General features: G+C 42.5%; 2 protein-coding genes across 3 annotated transcripts in view; both read left to right on the top strand.

The window, feature by feature from the left end:
• The window catches only part of MCM8 (minichromosome maintenance 8 homologous recombination repair factor), a 27,121-nt gene extending 15,322 nt beyond the window's left edge, over positions 1-11,799 (top strand). The window contains exons 14-19 of the mRNA XM_083348873.1: positions 2,007-2,202; positions 4,014-4,233; positions 7,064-7,273; positions 9,461-9,537; positions 9,854-10,043; positions 11,674-11,799. Coding sequence (XP_083204999.1) covers positions 2,007-2,202; positions 4,014-4,233; positions 7,064-7,273; positions 9,461-9,537; positions 9,854-10,043; positions 11,674-11,766 — 986 coding nt within the window. The 3' untranslated portion in view covers positions 11,767-11,799. The remainder of the gene's footprint in view (positions 1-2,006; positions 2,203-4,013; positions 4,234-7,063; positions 7,274-9,460; positions 9,538-9,853; positions 10,044-11,673) is intronic.
• The window catches only part of CRLS1 (cardiolipin synthase 1), a 19,603-nt gene continuing 13,223 nt past the window's right edge, over positions 11,769-18,148 (top strand). The window contains exon 1 of one of the 2 annotated variants that reach the window (XM_083348876.1): positions 11,769-12,027. In XM_083348876.1, the coding sequence (XP_083205002.1) occupies positions 12,025-12,027 (3 nt within the window). In that variant the 5' untranslated portion in view covers positions 11,769-12,024. Of the gene's footprint in view, positions 12,028-16,652; positions 17,222-18,148 lie in introns of those variants that run through there. The other variant, XM_083348875.1, reaches the window with a different exon arrangement.

The raw sequence follows: 18,148 nt of genomic DNA, 5'->3' as shown, positions 1-18,148 counted from the left end.
TCCCCTCCCCTTCACGCTGGAGGTATCATTTATTTATTTATTTTATTTAATTTATATACCGCCCTTCTCCCGAAGGACTCAGGGCGGTGAACAGGGCAATAAATAGTAAAAATACCAAAATACAAAAATTAAAAACAAATTAAACCATAGTGCCCAAATACAATAAATAAATTACTTAAAAACCATAATTAAAACCCCAAACCCATCAGACCAGGCCGGCTTGTTCAAACAAATAGGTTTTTAGATCACGTCGGAAGGAGCGAAGGTCGGGAGCCATCCGGAGCTCAACCGGTAATCGGTTCCAAAGGTCAGGCGCACCCACAGAGAACGCCCTCCCCCTGGGGGCCATCAGTCGGCATTCTCTGACCGGTGGCACCCTGAGGAGGCCCCCTCTGTGGGAGCACACTGGGCGGAGGGAAGTTGATGCCGGCCGCAGGTGCTCCCTAAGGTACTCCGGACCCATGCCATGTAGGGCTTTGTAGGTCATTACCAGCACCTTGAATCTCACCCGGAAGGCAACTGGAAGCCAATGCAGCTCACGGAGCAGAGGTGTAACATGCGAGTATCGGGAAACCCCCAACACAACTCGCGCGGCTGCATTCTGCACCTGTTGGAGCCTCCGAGTGGTCCTCAAGGGCAGCCCCATGTAGAGAGCGTTGCAGTAGTCTAACCAAGAGGTCACGAGCGCATGAGTGACTGTACGTAAGGCATCCCGGTCTAGATAGGGTTGCAACTGGTGCACCAGGCGAACCTGGGCGAAGGCCCCCCTAGTCACAGTTAAGGTGCTTCTGGGTTGAAAACAGCTGGTGATGTCACAGGTGTCCAGAAGATGCCTGTGGAGGCTCTTGTCCCTGGAATGGAGTGATGGCAGCTCACCCTGCCGTGCAGCAGCACTCGTCTTGAATGGGGGCTTGCTAACCTCCCACCCAGCATCCTAACCACCTGAGCCAGTGTGCTCCTGTGAGCTAAGCTGATTAGAGGTACTAGTACTAGTAATGGTGTTCAAAGCCCTACATGGCAGGGGTCCGGAGTACCTTAGGGAACACCTGCTGCCGGCATCAACTTCCCTCCGCCCTGTGCGTTCCCACAGAGAGGGCCTCCTCAGGGTGCCACCGGTCAGAGAATGTCGATTGGTGGCCCCCAGGGGGAGATCCTTCTCTGTGGGCGCCCCGGAGCTATGGAATCAGCTACCGGTTGAGCTCCGGACGGCGCCCGATCTTCGCTCCTTTCGCCGCAAGCTAAAAACATACTTTTTTGAACAAGCTGGCCTGGCCTGATGAGGGGACTGGGGTGGGGTTGTTATTGTCATTTTATTGGGGTTTTTAAGATGTATTTTTTAGTATATGGGCATGTATTTAATCATTTTTTTAACTTTTGTAATCCTGTATTTTTATTCTTGCCCTGTTCACCGCCCTGAGTCCTTCGGGAGAAGGGCGGTATAGAAATATTATTAAATTAAATTAAATATTTTACTTTATTTTGAGAATTTGCCACTCCTTTCTAGCACGGAAGATTTACCTAGTCTGCTAATAAAACACCTTCCAGCAAACCAACCAAGCTTAGAGAGCACCAAAAGGAGTCCACTGCTGAAATGATTGGTTGTTTTGAGTTTCCCATTATCAGTTGCAAAAAGCACGCGCCTAACGTGTGATGCAATTCAAATATCCTGTCAGAAACTTATTTTATGAGAATCGAGGAATTTATGTTATCTTGGAAAAAAAATACAAGTTCTGAATAAAGTATAGTTCAAAATGTAGCATAATGATATATATACAATCATTTATTATTAAGCATAATTGAGTAATTTCAAGAACTTACTAGTCTGGTAGTGTACCTTAAGTGCCTACCACGAAAATTTTACTTTTTGGTAAAAAGAGAATTCTCACATTTAAGTACTAAATTTTTCCCTGAATAAATTTCATTTTGAGCATGATGGATTTTATATCACCAGTTTTCTCAGTGTTGAACAATTGCCTTGCTTGCTTTGTAATTATTTTTCTCTTTAGGCATATGTGGAATTGATGAGTTTGATAAAATGGGGAGCCAGCACCAAGCTTTGCTGGAAGCTATGGAACAGCAAAGTATTAGTCTTGCTAAGGCTGGTATTGTTTGCAGCTTGCCAGCTAGGACATCAATTATAGCTGCAGCAAATCCAGTTGGGGGTCACTATAACAAGGCCAAAACTGTATCTGAGAATTTAAAGTAAGTACTGTATTTTCAAAATGTTCTGCTTTATAGTTGTTTTCAAGACAAAAAAGGAATTTTTTAATACCGTTGTTTCTTGTCTAGATTACTGCAATGCTCTCTACATGGGGCTGCCCTTGAGGACCACCCGGAGGCTCCAACTGGTACAGAATGCAGCCGCGAGAGTTGTGCTGGGAGTCTCCCGATACTCCCATGTTACACCTCTGCTCCGTGAGCTACATTGGTTACCAGTTGTCTTCCGGGTGAGATTCAAGGTACTAGTAATGGTGTTTAAAGCCCTACATGGCAGGGGTCCGGAGTACCTCAGGGAACACCTGCTGCCGGCATCAACCTCCCTGCGCCCTGTGCGTTCCCACAGAGAGGGTCTCCTCAGGGTGCCACCGATCAAGAGAATGTCGATTGGTGGCCCCCAGGGGGAGATTCTTCTCTGTGGGCGCTCCGGAACTATGGAATCAGTTACCGGTAGAGCTCCGGATGGCGCCTGATCTTCACTCCTTTCGCCGCGATCTGAAGACGTTTTTGTTCGAACAAGCCGGCCTGGCCTGATGGGGGATTGGTGGGGTTTTTATTTTTGTATTTTTATTGTTGTATTTTTGGGGTTTTTATAAATGTAGTGTATTAATTGTTTTAATGGGCAACTATTTAATCTTCTTTTAATATTTGTAACTTTGTATTTTATTCTTGCCCTGTGCACCGCCCTGAGTCCTTCGGGAGAAGGGCGGTATAGAAATATTAATAAAATAAAAAAATAAAAAAATAAATAAACCCTAGCTAAGAGCCCGCCCACTCCGTTCCACTATCTGGTTGCTCACTGCTACAGTGTGGCAGGAGGGTGCGCGTTGTACCAGTGCTGCTGCCACGAGTTGAGGTGAAACAGGTTGTGTGGGGGTAGAGCTGCCTCTTACACCCTGCATCTGTTTACCTCAGGGCCCCCGCAGCCAGGCCACTCCCTGCTTGGTGACCTCCCCCGCCTGTTCAATGACCCAGCTGCCTTCCCGCCTCTTCCCTTTCACTCTCCTGAGCTGGACTGCCATGCTACGGAGGATGGGGGGGGGCTCGGTCGCCTTACCTGGTCCTCCACCATTTCAGAGCTGGGGAGGAGTGACAAGAAAAGGCTTTGCTGCTGTTGTGCAACAGCCATGTCCGCTACTGGAGGGGCTTATTTCGGTCCTGGTTGCCCCCGCTTCGCCCCGCAGATCACCTGCTCGATGATAGCCACTGCTTCCTCTGCCAACTCTCCTGTGGCTTGCACCATGACTAGATAGCGCAGGCCTCTCCTGCCGCCTCCCTCCGCCTGCCAGACACCCACCAAAGCCGCCCGCCTGCTCCCTCCCACCGTCTGCTGGTCTGCGGCCGCAGTGGCTTTCAGGGCTTTCCAGGGCAGACGCTCAGAAGTCGAGGGCAGTGCTGGTGGAACGCGCCTTCAGTTGAGAACAGCATGGACAGGTGGGGGCAGCCGAAGGACCGAGTGGCACAGGCCCTGAGGTAAGCAGGTGCGTGGTACACGTGGGGCAGCTCCACCCCCCCACCTGCCTCACGGCGGCCCTGGTGCAATGCATACTCTCCTGCCCTGTTGTGGCCGTGAGCAACCAGATGGTGGAAATGGAGTGGGCGAGCGGCTGCAAAATCAGACGTCCCCCGAAAATAAGCCTTAATGGGTCTTTTGGTCCAAAAACAAAAAAAAAATATGACCGGGTCTTATTTTTGGGGAAACACAGTAACTGTGTGCATTTTGTGTAAATTCTGAAGCTGTATTCAGCTCTTTGTTAGAACTGTAGTACTATACTGGGTTTATTTTTTCTATGTAGGATGGGAAGTGCTTTGTTATCCCGATTTGACTTAGTATTCATACTGTTGGACGTTCCAAATGAAGATCATGATCATTTGCTTTCTGAACATGTGATGGCAATGAGAAATGGAAAACAGACTGGATGCAGCAGTGCTACTGTGACTCGTGAGCATTCTCAGAATTCAAATATATCAGTCCTTGAAGTTCTTTCAGACAAACCATTGGCAGAGAGATTAAAGGTAAAATGTTTGTTCATGTTTTGACCTACTATATCTTATCATCAGGCAATGCTGATGATGTGTAGGAAAAATGAAATATTTAGTACATTTGAGAAACTTTTGAGATAAGTTGCTTTGTACATTTGAGATAAGTTGAGTACAGTTATGAATGATCAGAGGAATACGATACTCGTGCAGCATAGTTTGCAAACTTAACATTGGAGCATTACAGGAGACTGAATTATTTCTTTCATCCTTTCTGTTCTTGAAGCTGCTGGCCTCATAGGGTAATCTAGAAAGTGTAAAAAAAATGTAAATGTTTAACTTCTGTGGTTAGAAAATCAGAATTCCATAATATACAGGTGAAACTCGAAAAATTAGAATATTGTGCAAAAGTTCATTTATTTCAGTAATGCAACTTAAAAGGGGAAACTAATATATGAGATAGACTCATTACATGCAAAGCAAGATAGTTCAAGCCGTGATTTGTCATAATTGTGATGATTATGTGTTACAGCTCATGAAAACCCCAAATCCACAATCTCAAAAAATTAGAATATTACATGCAATCAATAAAACAAGGAGTGTACATAGAACAATATCGGACCTCTGAAAAGTATAAGCAGGCATATGTACTCAGTACTTGGTTTGGGCCCCTTTTGCAGCAATTACTGCCTCAATGCGGTGTGGCATGGAAGCTATCAGCCTGTGGCACTGCTGAGGTGTTATGGAAGACCAGGATGCTTCAATAGCGGCCTTCAGCTCTTCTACATTGTTCGGTCTCATGTCTCTCCTCTTTCTCTTGGCAATGCCCGTAGCTTCTCTATGGGCTTCAGGTCAGGCGAGTTTGCTGGCCAATCAAGCACAGTAATCCCACGGTCATTGAACCAGGTTTTGGTGCTTTTGGCAGTGTGGGCAGGTGCCAAGTCATGCTGGAAAATGAAGTCAGCATCCCCATAAAGCTCATCTGTGGAAGGAAGCATGAAGTGCTCCAAAATCTCCTGGTAGACGGCTGCGTTGACCCTGGACTTAATGAAGCACAGTGGACCAACACCAGCAGATGACATGGCTCCCCAAATCAACACAGACTGTGGAAACTTCACACTGGACTTCAAGCATCTTGCAGTGTGTGCCTCTCCATTCTTCCTCCAGACTCTGGGTCCTTGGTTTCCAAATGAGATGCAAAAGTTGCTCTCATCAGAAAAGAGGACTTTGGACCACTGAGCAACAGACCAGGTCTGTTTTTCTTTAGCCCAGGTAAGACGCTTCTGACGTTTGTTGTTCAGGAGCGGCTTGACAAGAGGAATACGACATTTGAAGCCCATGTCCAGGATCCGTCTGTGTGTGGTGGCTCTTGATGCACTGACTCCAGCCTCAGTCCACTCCTTGTGAAAGTCCCCAACACTTTTGAATGGCCTTATCCTGACTATCCTCTCCAGGCTGCGGTCATCCCTGCTGCTTGTGCACCTTTTTCTTCCACACTTTTCCCTTCCACATAACTTTCTATTAATGTGCTTTGATACAGCACTTTGGGAACATCCAAATTCTTTTGCAATTACCTTTTGAGGCTTTCCCTCCTTATGGAGGGTGTCAGTGATGGTTTTCTGCACAACTGTCAGGTCAGCAGTCTTCCCCATGATTGTGATTCCTATTGAACCAGACTGAGAGACCATTTAAAGGCTTAGGAACCCTTTGCAGGTGTTATGGCTTCATTAGCTGATTAGAGTGGGACACTTTGAGCCTAGAATGTTGCACCTTTTCACAATATTCTTATTTTCTGAGATTGTGGATTTGGGGTTTTCATGAGCTGTAAGCCATAATCATCACAATTATGACAAATGACGGCTTGAACTATCTTGCTTTGCATGTAATGAGTCTATCTCGTATATTAGTTCCCCCTTTTAAGTTGCATTACTGAAATAAATGAACTTTTGCACGAAATTCTAATTTTTCGAGTTTCACCTGTGTGAAAAGAATAAGTGGAAATTAGCAATATCCAATAGATATTTTTTGTTCTGATTAGGATTTAATTTTCTGAGTTTATCTTCACCCCTCACAAAATATATACAGCTAGAAAACCTCTTTTTCAAAGGGTAGGAAAGCCAGATGCCATTTGGATTGCAGCCTTGCCCAGTCTTAGATTTTTTTGGCTGCTTGGGTTGTCTGTCTCTGGTATAGGAACAGTCTCCATACTCTGAACCCTCTTGAAATTTCTGTGTGATTTTAGAAGGCTACAGAATTAGATTTGAAAGATTCAGTTTGATGAGATTAAGATTCTGGTCTAGAAACAACCAGGAGTCCTAGTCCTGCCTTGGGCCTGAAAGTTGGCTGAGTGATTTGGGGTCAGTCAACCTTCTGTCAGGCCAAACCACCTCGCAGGGTTGTTGTAGATATGTTCTCTGCCTTGAGTTACTTATAAAGTAATAAAGGTGGGATAAAAATCAGATGCACATATAAATAGCAGTGAAGTCTTTGTAAAAGCAATTTTCCTTGGAAGTTCTCAGTCAAGTGTTCAGTTTCTGCTTGGAAGCAATAAGCTTTTGGGCAAACACTTTGTGAGAGATAAAGAGATGCCAGTTCCAGCGGACAAAGCACTGGGGAGGCAGATCTTAACTATTGCTTCTTCTTTTGTACAATATTTTTAACATTCCAATGTGAGAATACATGTAACAGATGCACAACAGCCTGTGTTGTGATGACTTTTTTGTGCTTCTGAGGCTGAGGTGGGAGGTTTAACTTGTGTCATGTTGCTTTCTTTGAGGACTTTTATAGCTCCTATCTGCTCATGCCATTTATTTTTTCCAGCTGAGATGGAATGTTGCAATATCTAAATAGTGTTTTTAACTCTTAGCTCATTCCAGGAGAAAACTGTGACCCAATTCCGCATCAGTTGTTAAAGAAATATGTCGGCTATGCAAGGCAATATGTACATCCCAAACTATCTCCAGAAGCCGCTCAGATACTCCAGAAATTCTATCTTGAGCTCAGACAACAAAGTCAAAGAGCAGATAGTACGCCCATCACCACACGACAGCTAGAATCATTGATCCGCCTTACTGAGGTACTTTTTTCATTTTATAACAGTCACTAAGTATTTTATAGTAGGTATATTTTGACAGCCCAAAGTACTGGATTTTAAAACACAGAGACTATACTGTGGAGGTTTCTTACGTTGACTTCTAGCTGGTTTATTTTAAATTGCACATGTTGATGCTATCTGAGATTGAAAAGGGATCAAATCTAAAATATTTTTTGTGACTTGAGGAAAGCCAGCATTCCTACCATTTTTTATGGAAACATATAGTACCTGCTATAAATTCATAAACTGGCATCTGATCTATACACATGCACATGTATATACAATATATATAGATATACATGCAGACACACACGGGTGTATATATCAACATTGACTTGAAGGCACCAAAAACAAGAAATAGAAATAAAAAAGAGGAGGGAGTGGTCCAGATGTCTTGGAGTAAGCTGTTCCATAGGAGAGAAAAAAATCACTAAATAGATTTGAACCCGGAGGTCCCTGGAGGTGGCATTTTGTCTGCAGGAAAATGGTGCTTCCTTCAGCAAATCTTACTGGTCAGACAGATTCAAAACATTTGCTGTGTAGCAGGGAGGCCAGTACAACAACATCACGCTCAACTTGTCCTTCAAACCTAACATAAAAAGAGCACCTCACACTGAGTTATCTATGGAGCAGTACCAGTTGCCTCCTGAAGTATCTTGTAGATGACAATTGTCGCTCCACCTTATTTACCTTGGAATTATAACTGATGGAGCATCTGAAATACAGATAGGCACATTCCCAAGAAGGGAATCAGTGATACAGTAATGGCCAAAGTTGTGGAAACCTTTTGGGAAAAGTATACAGTAGAAATGCCACGTTTGGTTAAGTTTCCACCAGTTTTTCTTCTACTGTAGCCTTGTTCACTTAATTATGCTATTTTACATCGCTTTCTGGGCAATCAGTCAACTCTTTGCACCATTACTTTAATTTTATTACGTTTTACAAGCTCACTAAATGAAAGAAACAAAACCCAACCAACTTGATAGCGATCACATAACACACTGACAAATGTCCTCCTCTCAGCTTCAATACATGACATCAATAACTGAATCCTACTGTGATATGATTGGCTCGTTGCCCTAATAAGCAGGCATATACATAGAATAAAGGCTATTGCTAAGCACATTGATTTGTGCTTTAGATTGTAAGCCGCACTGAGTCTTTGGAGAAGGGCGGGATATAAATGGGATTAAAAAAAAACCACAAGATGACACCTGATTGGCTGTCTAAACACTCATGCTCATTGGCTACAACCAGATGAAGGAAAGCTACCTGATATCAACCTAAGCAAGTTGTGCTTCCTTTTTCTGGTTATTTGGCTATAACTTTTCATAGAATACAGTGCAGATAATTGAACAAACTATGTTGCATTACATTCTTGATTAAATTATCTTTCCACTGATATATAATTTTATGGTACTACTCCCAAAAAAAGTGGTGCTATTAGCCATCAAACCTCAAAAATACACTTTTCCCAAAAGGTTTCCACAATTTTGGCCACTACTATATATGCCAAATAGTCCGCCCTTTCATCCAAGATCAAATCATGGATGAGAATTTATTAAAGGCAGAGCGGTATAAAAACAATACTATTTATTCTAATCAGCAAGCTTAGGTCAACTATGTATGGTCCTTTAAACTAGGGGATTAAAACAGACTATTACAGTATATGCAGAACACCTATTTTGCTGCTAAAGCATAGTTTCTCTCACACATTTCCAATCTTTTTTAATTAATTTAAGTTTTAGTAGGAATGGTGTATTGTATTTATTTTAACGCTTTAGTAATAAAAATCTTTATTTGCAATTCACCAGTTTGTGCTGACACATTTTTAAAATACCAAAAAAAAATTTTTCCACAAAATTCAGAAACCTTGTGACAATAACATAGTAATCAAATTGAATAATGTAACTTTTTTTCCAGTTTCAATTTCTTTCACAATCGGGATGCTCAGTCATGGGACTTGACTTGACATGGAATGTGAACTCAACCATAATGATTTGTAAAACATACTTTATGGCTTAGTATTGTGTGTCAGCCCAGCTAAGCAAACTGTGGCCTATTTGGTGAACTATTTTTAATATGAATGTGATTTTAACCATGCCATTTCTAATCCAATTAAATACTGGAGATTTGGATATAATATTAGCATTACTCCTTTTCTTTAAGGCACGATCGAGATTAGAGTTAAGAGAAAAGGCCACCAAAGAAGATGCCGAGGATGTTGTTGAAATAATGAAATACAGGTAGTACAAACTTAATAAAGTACACGGTAATAAATGAAAATCTATGAGCTTGCAACATGCAAACTGAACAATATACAAACTGATGCATTTTTCAGTAAATATAAATCAAAATATTTTGAAAAATTATCCAAAGTATAGTAGCTTGCATTCAATAAACCAAGCACAACCTGAGTGGAATTATAAAGTAAATGTGTTCTTTTATTAAACTTTCTGATTAAGGAAAAATTCAAAGACACTTCTCTGCCTCATTTGCAATTGTATTTTTAATTTTACTTTCTTGCTGACGACGTACATTTTGGTTTACTCTTTTCTCAAGTATGTTAGGAACTTACTCTGATGAATTTGGGAAATTGGATTTTGAGCGTTCTCAACATGGTTCTGGAATGAGCAATAGGTCACAAGCAAAGAAATTTATTTCTGCCCTCCATCGTGTTGCAGAAAGAACTTATAACAACATTTTTGAGCTTCACCAACTCCGGCAGGTTGCTAATGAATTAAATATGAAAGTAAGTTAAAATAAATATGTCCTCTAGAAGGATTAAATTAGCTATTGATTTATCAGGTATTGATGTTATCAGTTGGAAGAGAGGGTTATTGTTGCTTCCAGTATCTCTATTGATTGAAGGGACCCTGGAGCTCCAGCTTTACTTTAGAACAGGGGTGTCAAACTCAATTTCATTGAGGGCCGCATCAGCATTGCAGTTGCCCTCAAGGGGCCGGGTGGGTATGGCCAGGGTGGGCGTGGCCTACTGGGTGGGCGTGGCTAGAGTGCGTATGGCCTACTGGGTGGGCGTGGCCAGCTCTACATCTTTCGCATCAAGGGTGCCTATGGGGGCCTGGGCAGGAGTGGGACAGATCTGAGGGTCTCTGGCAGAAGGAGGGTCTCTGGGCCAGGGCCAAGGCAGTGGGGGCCATTCCCTCACTGTTTCCAGGATGGCTTCGCGGGCCACATGAAACCACTTCGCGGGCCGGATCCGGCCCCCGGGCCTTGTGTTTGACATGTCTGCTTTAGAAATATTTGAGTTTGATATTATTGATAATATAACTTGCACATAACAAAAAAAATCTTGCTTAGGAATTTTTATTGTTGGATGGTGGTAACGTTTAGACTTTTTAACCGAAAGTCCTTTAAAGCTGTATTCTTTCTGCAATATTTTACTATGTGAACACAAGTTATCTGCCCAATTTTCATTAAGAAAATCTATTTTGCTACATTTTAACTCAGGATATCTATTAAGCCTTTTGCCTTTTAAAGCATAACATTTAAAATAATCAATTGAAAAAATGAAACAGATTAAATACGACCAGGATACATTAAGAAGGCTAGTTTAATGTAGTGGTTAAGCACTAGGCTAGAAACCAAGAGAATGGGATTTCTAGTCCTGCCTTAGGCACTAAGCCAGCTGAGTGGCCTTTGCCCAGTCCCTCCCGCCCAGCCTTAGGAAGCAGGCCATGGCAAACCACTTCCGAAATCTTGCCAAGAAAACTTCAGAAATTCCTGGCAGTTGCCAGGAGTTACATTGACTCTTAAGGTACCAGATAAACAAACCATTGCCTGATGGCATTGTTTCTTAAGTGGGGGTTCCTCGAGACTCTTTCAGAGGTCCACAAAATCAAAACTATTTTCAGTGCCTCTGTTGGAAAATGAGACAATATTAAATCCCATCAAACAATTATGAGAAGCAGCAACAGTAGCAAGTGCATCAACGTTAATTCTTTTATACCGCAAATATCCATAAAATATAACCCATACAAACACAATCTCTTTTGGAGTCCTCTATAAATATTTTTAAAAATGAGAAGGGGTCCTGAGAGAAAAAAAAGCTTAAGAAACACCACTTTAAGGGATGCATTGGCTACATTCCATATCTATCTATCTATCTATCTATCTATCTATCTATCTATCTATCTATCTATCTATCTATCTATCATCTATCTATCTATCTATCTCTACCTACCTACCTACCAACCTACCTACCTGCCTCCTAGATGATTTAAATGGAAAGTTTCCATACCATTTTAATGTTCCTCTCCTGTTAAAAAAAATGGAAAAGACTTTTTAAGCATTCTTTCCAATACAACTTAATATTTTGTAGTTGGTCTTGATCACACAACTATTGCTTTTTATTTTTTTAGGTACTTGACTTTGAAAACTTCATTGCATCTTTAAATGATCAGGGTTATTTCTTGAAGAAAGGCCCAAGATTATATCAGCTTCAAACAATGTGAAGTAGTCCAATACCTAGAGAGAAGCCAAACTGTTTACTAAGAAGAAGAAAGGAACATAAAGGACTGCAACTCATTTGTGTTTTTTTATTCAGCTGAATTCTTGCCTGCTGATAAGAAAGTGTAGAATTCAGGCATTGGTTAAAACAATCTGAAACGAGAATTGATGTGAATGTAATAAGGGCAGAGGAAGCTGACTTCTCTCCTCCTCTCCTTGACATCCCTGGAAAAGGTTCTATGAGAATCTGATGACTCAGCTTGATGGTATGTGTTGTGACGCAAAGAACATGGAAAATATCTCAGATTCTGGATGAGGAAAGTGAAAGGTCTTTATTTAACTATGTATTGACCTGAAGCAACTCATTTACTAATTATAATACTTTTGAAAGCTATATACAGTGATGTTTCAAATCGTTCTTGTTAAAAGGTTTTGCCTAGGCATAACAAATGATTTGAGCAATTTTGTTAGCCCTATTATTTATGTTCATATTAATTTATGAATATGGTGTGCGTTTTAAGTCAAACTACACTTGCATTTATTTAGTGTTCTGTGAATGAGCAAAGTTCTTGTTCTAAATATTATACCATTAGAATAATACACTGTTGGATTATTTAAAACACCTAGTTTGGTAATTCTCAATTTGACAAAAAGCTGAGTTTGTACAGTACTCAAGATTCACGTCAATATATGTAAAATTCCATCCATGAGCAAAAAGGGAAGGTTTTCTATGTGGATAGCCATTTTTGTTTATTATCTTAGTGGAATTAAAGAAAAAGGGACGCGTGTCTCATTGGGCAATGCAATAGCTGTGACAAGGTACGGACAAATTTCTATTGCTTTTTTCCCCAATGAAAAATAACAATGACATTATCTGCCACTGGTGTAATATATGTATGATTTGAAATGACAGAATCAGTTGATTACATTTATTTGTTTTTATTTAGCAAAGTTCTACGCTGCCTATCTTGCCTAAGCAACTCTGGGCAGTTTACAAACATGATATAAAAATGACCTAAAGACACAGTTACAAACAGTTAAAAAAACAAGGTTAAAATTTATAAGTTAAGAGTAAAAAATCAAAGTTAAAAAGTTAACAGAGCTAAAAGGTTAGCAAGGCAAAGGGAGCACCCTCAAGCCACCCCCAGGGTTGCATAACACTCTGAGAACACCCCCCCCCCTGCTAATTGGTAGCCAGGTCTTCGCACCCTTCTGAAAGGCCGGAAGAATGGACTTGCCTCACCTTTGTAGGTAAAAGGTTCCAAAGGGTAGGGGCAATTGCAGAGAAGGCCCTCTTCCTAGATCTCGCTGGTTGAAATTCTTTAACCAAAGGGATCTGCAGCCTGCCTTCCCTGCCTTATATGGGGAAGGCGGGGGGGGGGGGGAACAGGTTGATGGTTTGTCAGGTAACTGGTTCCATGCCAGGAATGACTTTAAACCAACACCTTAAATTGGACCTGAAAGCAAACTGGCTCCACTGCAGCTTGCATAGCAGAGGTGTTACTTGCCCTACCCTAGGGATGTCCGAAACTGCTCCATATTTGGACATCCTTCCAGTCAGTACATTTGAACACACCCTTTGGCAGAGGTAACTGATTCGAAATAGATAAGATTTGGCTAAAAATCTTAATTGCTTTGGGAATGTTTTCTACTCTTCACTGCAAAACTCTTGTAGTGCAAAATATTCTTAGGTCTTAGATACAGTATTGTCCATCTAGATCTTCCCACAAATTTTCTGAAGACTAGTCTTTCAAACATTTTCTTTCATGTTGATGGTTGGTTTGGTTATGTTTTGGACATATTTCTTGCCGAAATATTCAACGCCATTTCAATTTCTTTACTATTTTCCATTTGAGGCTGATAGGGGGGAAAAATTCAAAATAGCTGGATAGTATCAGATTACCTTCCCCTAATCAAAAAGTTTTAAACATCAGGACACCAACCGGATGGCAACAAGAATAATGTAGATTGCTGCCTAGTGGTTGTCTGGATCGTTGCAACCTCGATACGATAGCTCTACTCTTGATTCTATACAACTGGGTGCCAATGAGTTCTATTCCACAGCACTAGTAATTACCACCAATCCATTAGTGAGAAGTTTCGCTGGCCATTTAAAATATTAATGTGTACTCCACTAACAATTTACAACAGATAGCTGATTCTAAGGTAAACAATACAAGTATTGATATTCTGAATAAAGTTTACATATTCTTTAAAAAGGGCAACTGGTTCATTAGTAATTTTTAATGCACATTATTTTTAAGATTAGATCTGAAGGAAAGTCCAACCTTTTCGAGTCTAGCAAGTAGTAATAGAATCAACTTTGGCCACACTAAGGACTCTAGAATGGGATACCAACAAGAAAGCCCAGCGCTAGGTCAGACAATATAGTTGGAGAAATATCTGGGAAGAAGGAACAGGCAAACCAGTTACTGAGATGGACTTGTCTTTTTCCCCCTACCTTCACTTAGTGGTAAGTCCTCTAGTGGGCAGAGCATTGATAGAAGTGGCATATAAGTACGCCATGTACACGACCAGAGTATTTCTTTTTTAGATTTTGGAGGGCTTCTGTAAGATCAACTTTTTAAAAACTAAAACTCTTAGAAGTGAGGCCACTGAATTTTGGTGATTGATTGAGGGCTACAAAACTGGTATTCTATCCTAGCTTTACATACAGTAGTGGCCAAAATTGTGGAAACCTTTTGGGAAGAGTGTATTTTTGAGGTTTGATGGCTAGTAACACCACTTTGTTTTTTGGAGTAGTACCATAAAATTATATATATCAATGGAAAGATAATTTAATCAAGAATGTGATGCAACAAAGTTTGTTCAATTATCTGTACTTTATTCTGTGAAAAGTTACAGCCAAATAACCAGAAAAAGGAAGCACAACTTGCTTAGGTTGATATCAGGTAGCTTTCCTTCATCTGGTTGTAGCCAATGAGCATGAGTGTTTAGACAGCCAATCAGGTGTCATCTTGTTTTGGCAATGAGCCAATCATATCACAGCAGGATTCAGTTATTGATGTCATGTATTGAAGCTGAGAGGAGGACATTGGTGTTATGTGATCGCTATCAAGTTGGTTGGGTTTTGTTTCTTTCATTTAGTGAGCTTGTAAAACGTAATAAAATTAAAGTAATGGTGCAAAGAGTTGACTGATTGCCCAGAAAGCGATGTAAAATAGTATTATTAAGTGAACAAGGCTACAGTTATAAAGAAATTAGAAAAAAAATTGGTGGAAACTTAACCAAAGGTGGCATTTCTGCTGTACACTTTCCCCACTACTGTAACTCCAAGATTGCCGCTACGCAACACTGCTACATATTTTGCAGTAGTCCAGTTTCTACCTTATATATATAATTGTGGGAAAGGAATTGAGAAAATACTAAGTTATCTGTTTTGGACCTCTGTCAATTTATTTAATCTATACTTGGCTATTTTTCTACCAGCTCTTAAAAACAATTACCTTAACTTAAACACACCCCAGGGAGAATAGTAATTTGTAGTTTGTGGTTTTGTTTTTCCCCTAGTGCCAATCTTTAGATACAAAATGGCTCTTTCCTACAATACTGTGCTGATAGCATTTTAAAACAAAAACGCCCTTTCCACCCACCCACTTTTTCAGCCATCATCATCTGGCTTACATGCCTGCATCTTCCCCATGCAATAGAACTTTCAGATTGCATTCATGTAGTTTTATTATGTCCCTTTGGATCCAGCTCAATGTCCATCAACTTTATGAAGCACCTACCCTAGTATGTTCAGCACAGTTGCCTTGGCTTCGATGCTGGTTTTAGCCTACAGCACCAGGGATTTGTTAGCAGTCTCCCCTAAAAAATTAATCGAGCCTGGTCCTTAAGTTTTTGGAGACCAGCTACGGCCGTCTCGGTTTCTTCACATGCTGTGCTTGCAAAGGGGCTGTTCTATTTCCAATTTATTTTATTTTTTGCGCCTTGCAAGTCAGTTTTTGACTCCTGCCGATGGCCCGAACTAATCTCTGCAGGGGTTTTTTTGGCAAGATTTCGGACTGGCCCAAGATCACCCAGCTGACTTTATTTTATTTTTATTTTAATTCCATTTATATCCCGCCCTTCTCCGAAGACTCAGGGCGGCTTACAAGCTTAGCAGTAGCCTTCATTCTATGTATATGCCTGCTTATTAGGGCTTTCACACACACACCCCCAAGCGGCATTATTACTAAGTCAGCTTAATTGCCCCCAATAATCTGGGTCCTCATTTTACCTACCTCGGAAGGATGGAAGGCTGAGTCAACCTTGAGCCTGGTGGGATGCGAACCTGCAGTAATTGCAGGCAGCTGGTGTTACTTGAGGCATTAGCCCACTGCTCCACCAAGGCTGTCCTTTGTGCCTAAGGTGCCTATAACTCACCTTTGTGCCTGTAACTCACGTCTCTCGGTTTCTAGCCTTGGTTTTCTTTAACCACTACATCAAATCGGTACGCCAAACGTTCTCGGTTTAATTATAATGTGGTTGTTTTTTTTTTAAAAAAAGGACAGCCTCGTAGCTTGAGCTTTCACTTACTTCTATACCAGGGGTCTTCAACCTTAGCCCTTCTATGACTTGTGGACTTCAACTCCCAGAATTCCTCAGCCAGGCATGCTGGCTGAGGAATTCTGGGAGTTGAAGTCCACAAGTTATAAAAGGGCCAAGTTTGAAGACCCCTGTTCTATACTAAACACGCTACGGGTAGAAATGACAGGTACTCAGATAATGAAGAGATGCTTATTGCACACCCCGCAGGAATCACCCATTCGTTCCTCGCCAAGCAGCGCTGCTGTTCCTTTAATAAGCGGGGTGCCTCTTGCCGTAAAGAGCAGCGGAGGCGTCGTAAAAACCGCCTCCCGGCTGGACCGTAAGGTAGAAGGTGCGGAAGCGCGGTTGAATGGAAGAGGGGGACGGCCAGCGGCGGGGGGAGAGCAGGAGGGGAGGGGCATGTTTCAATTCTGCCCCTCCTCCTCCTCCTCCTCGTTGGTAGAAAGGTCTCTTCCCTCCCCCCCCACCCCCTGCCCCAACCAAGCCATGCTGACCGCGGCTTGGTTGGTCAAAGGCAGCGCTTGGGGGTGGGGTCTTCTGCGGAGCGCGAGCCCGGGACGGTGTTTGGGGGCCACCGTAGCAGCCGCCGCCGCCGCGAGGAGCCGAAGAGGTGGCGAGCGCTGGAGCGGCCCTCCAGCAAGGCTCGCGGCCTCCTCGAGCAGCCTCGCGGAATGCCACTCCGCGACTACCCCGGGCGCGGGGCGACGTCTGCTACTGCGCGTGCGCCCTCCCAGCCCCAAGCCTCTGGGCACTGCGTCTTGGGCGCCCCCTTTCGGTCGCTCCTCCGGCGGACCTGGGCAGCCTCACTGCTCGCGCGCCGGCTGCGGCAGCGCCATCCGGCGCGCGGCGGAGTCCTCGGAACGACCCGATGCTGGAAAAACAGAGCGCCGCGGATACGCTGAACTGGTAGGGGCGGGCAGGGGGAGGCGGCTCCTTCCCCGGCTTGTTCTTTACTCCCTCCCCCCTTGGTCGACATAAGTCCAGGCTGTAAGGCAGGGGTCTTCAAACTTGGCCCTTTTATGACTTGTGGACTTCAACTCCCAGAATTCCTCAGCCAGGCACACTGTCTAAGGAATTTTGGGAGTTGAAGTCCACAAGTCATAAAAGGGCCAAGTTTGAAGACCCCTGCGTAAGGCTTCGGGTAGCAGGCTCACCCGGTGGATTGCGCCTCCCTAAAACACTTCTTAAAAAGCTCTGCGAGGTAGAAAGCAAGCCTTGGCTTTAGGCTGCCACATGCACGTGAAAACAGTCCTGAGCAGTCCAAAGCGATGCCTCCTGGAAACAGGACTACAGTTGGTTATGTGAAAAGTAAACTCGCCTTTTACGTCTCATCCCTAAAGAAGGAAAGTGATTTTTCTCCTTAGGGAGGATGTCTCCTGGCCTCTTCCCCTTTGATGTGCGCATTTAAACTACCGGTAGTCCTCGACTTCCAACAATTCGTTGAGTGACCGACGGCACTGAAAAAAGTGACTTGGGACCATTTTTCACACTTAGGACTGTTGCAGCATCCTCATGGTTGCGAGATTTACATTTATTTATTAGTTGAATTTATATACCGTCCTATTCCCGAAGGACTCGGGGTGGTTCACAGGGCAAGTTAAAAACAATACAAAAGAGAGAATAAAATTAAATTTGGATGCTTAACAACTGAACTCACATGACGGTTGCAGTGTCCCGGGCTCATGTGACCCATCTTTTACGACCTTCTGACAAGAAAAGTCAATGGGGAAGCCAGATTCACTTAACAGCCATGTTACTAATTTAACAACTGCAATGATTCACTTAACAAATGTGGCAAGAAAAGTAGTAAAATGGGACAAAACTCACTTAACA

The sequence above is a fragment of the Vipera ursinii genome (assembly GCF_947247035.1).
Source record: "Vipera ursinii genome assembly, chromosome: 1".
Taxonomy (NCBI): domain Eukaryota; kingdom Metazoa; phylum Chordata; class Lepidosauria; order Squamata; family Viperidae; genus Vipera; species Vipera ursinii.
The sequence above is the reverse complement of the archived record's forward strand: the minus strand, read 5'-3'. Positions and strand labels throughout refer to the sequence as shown.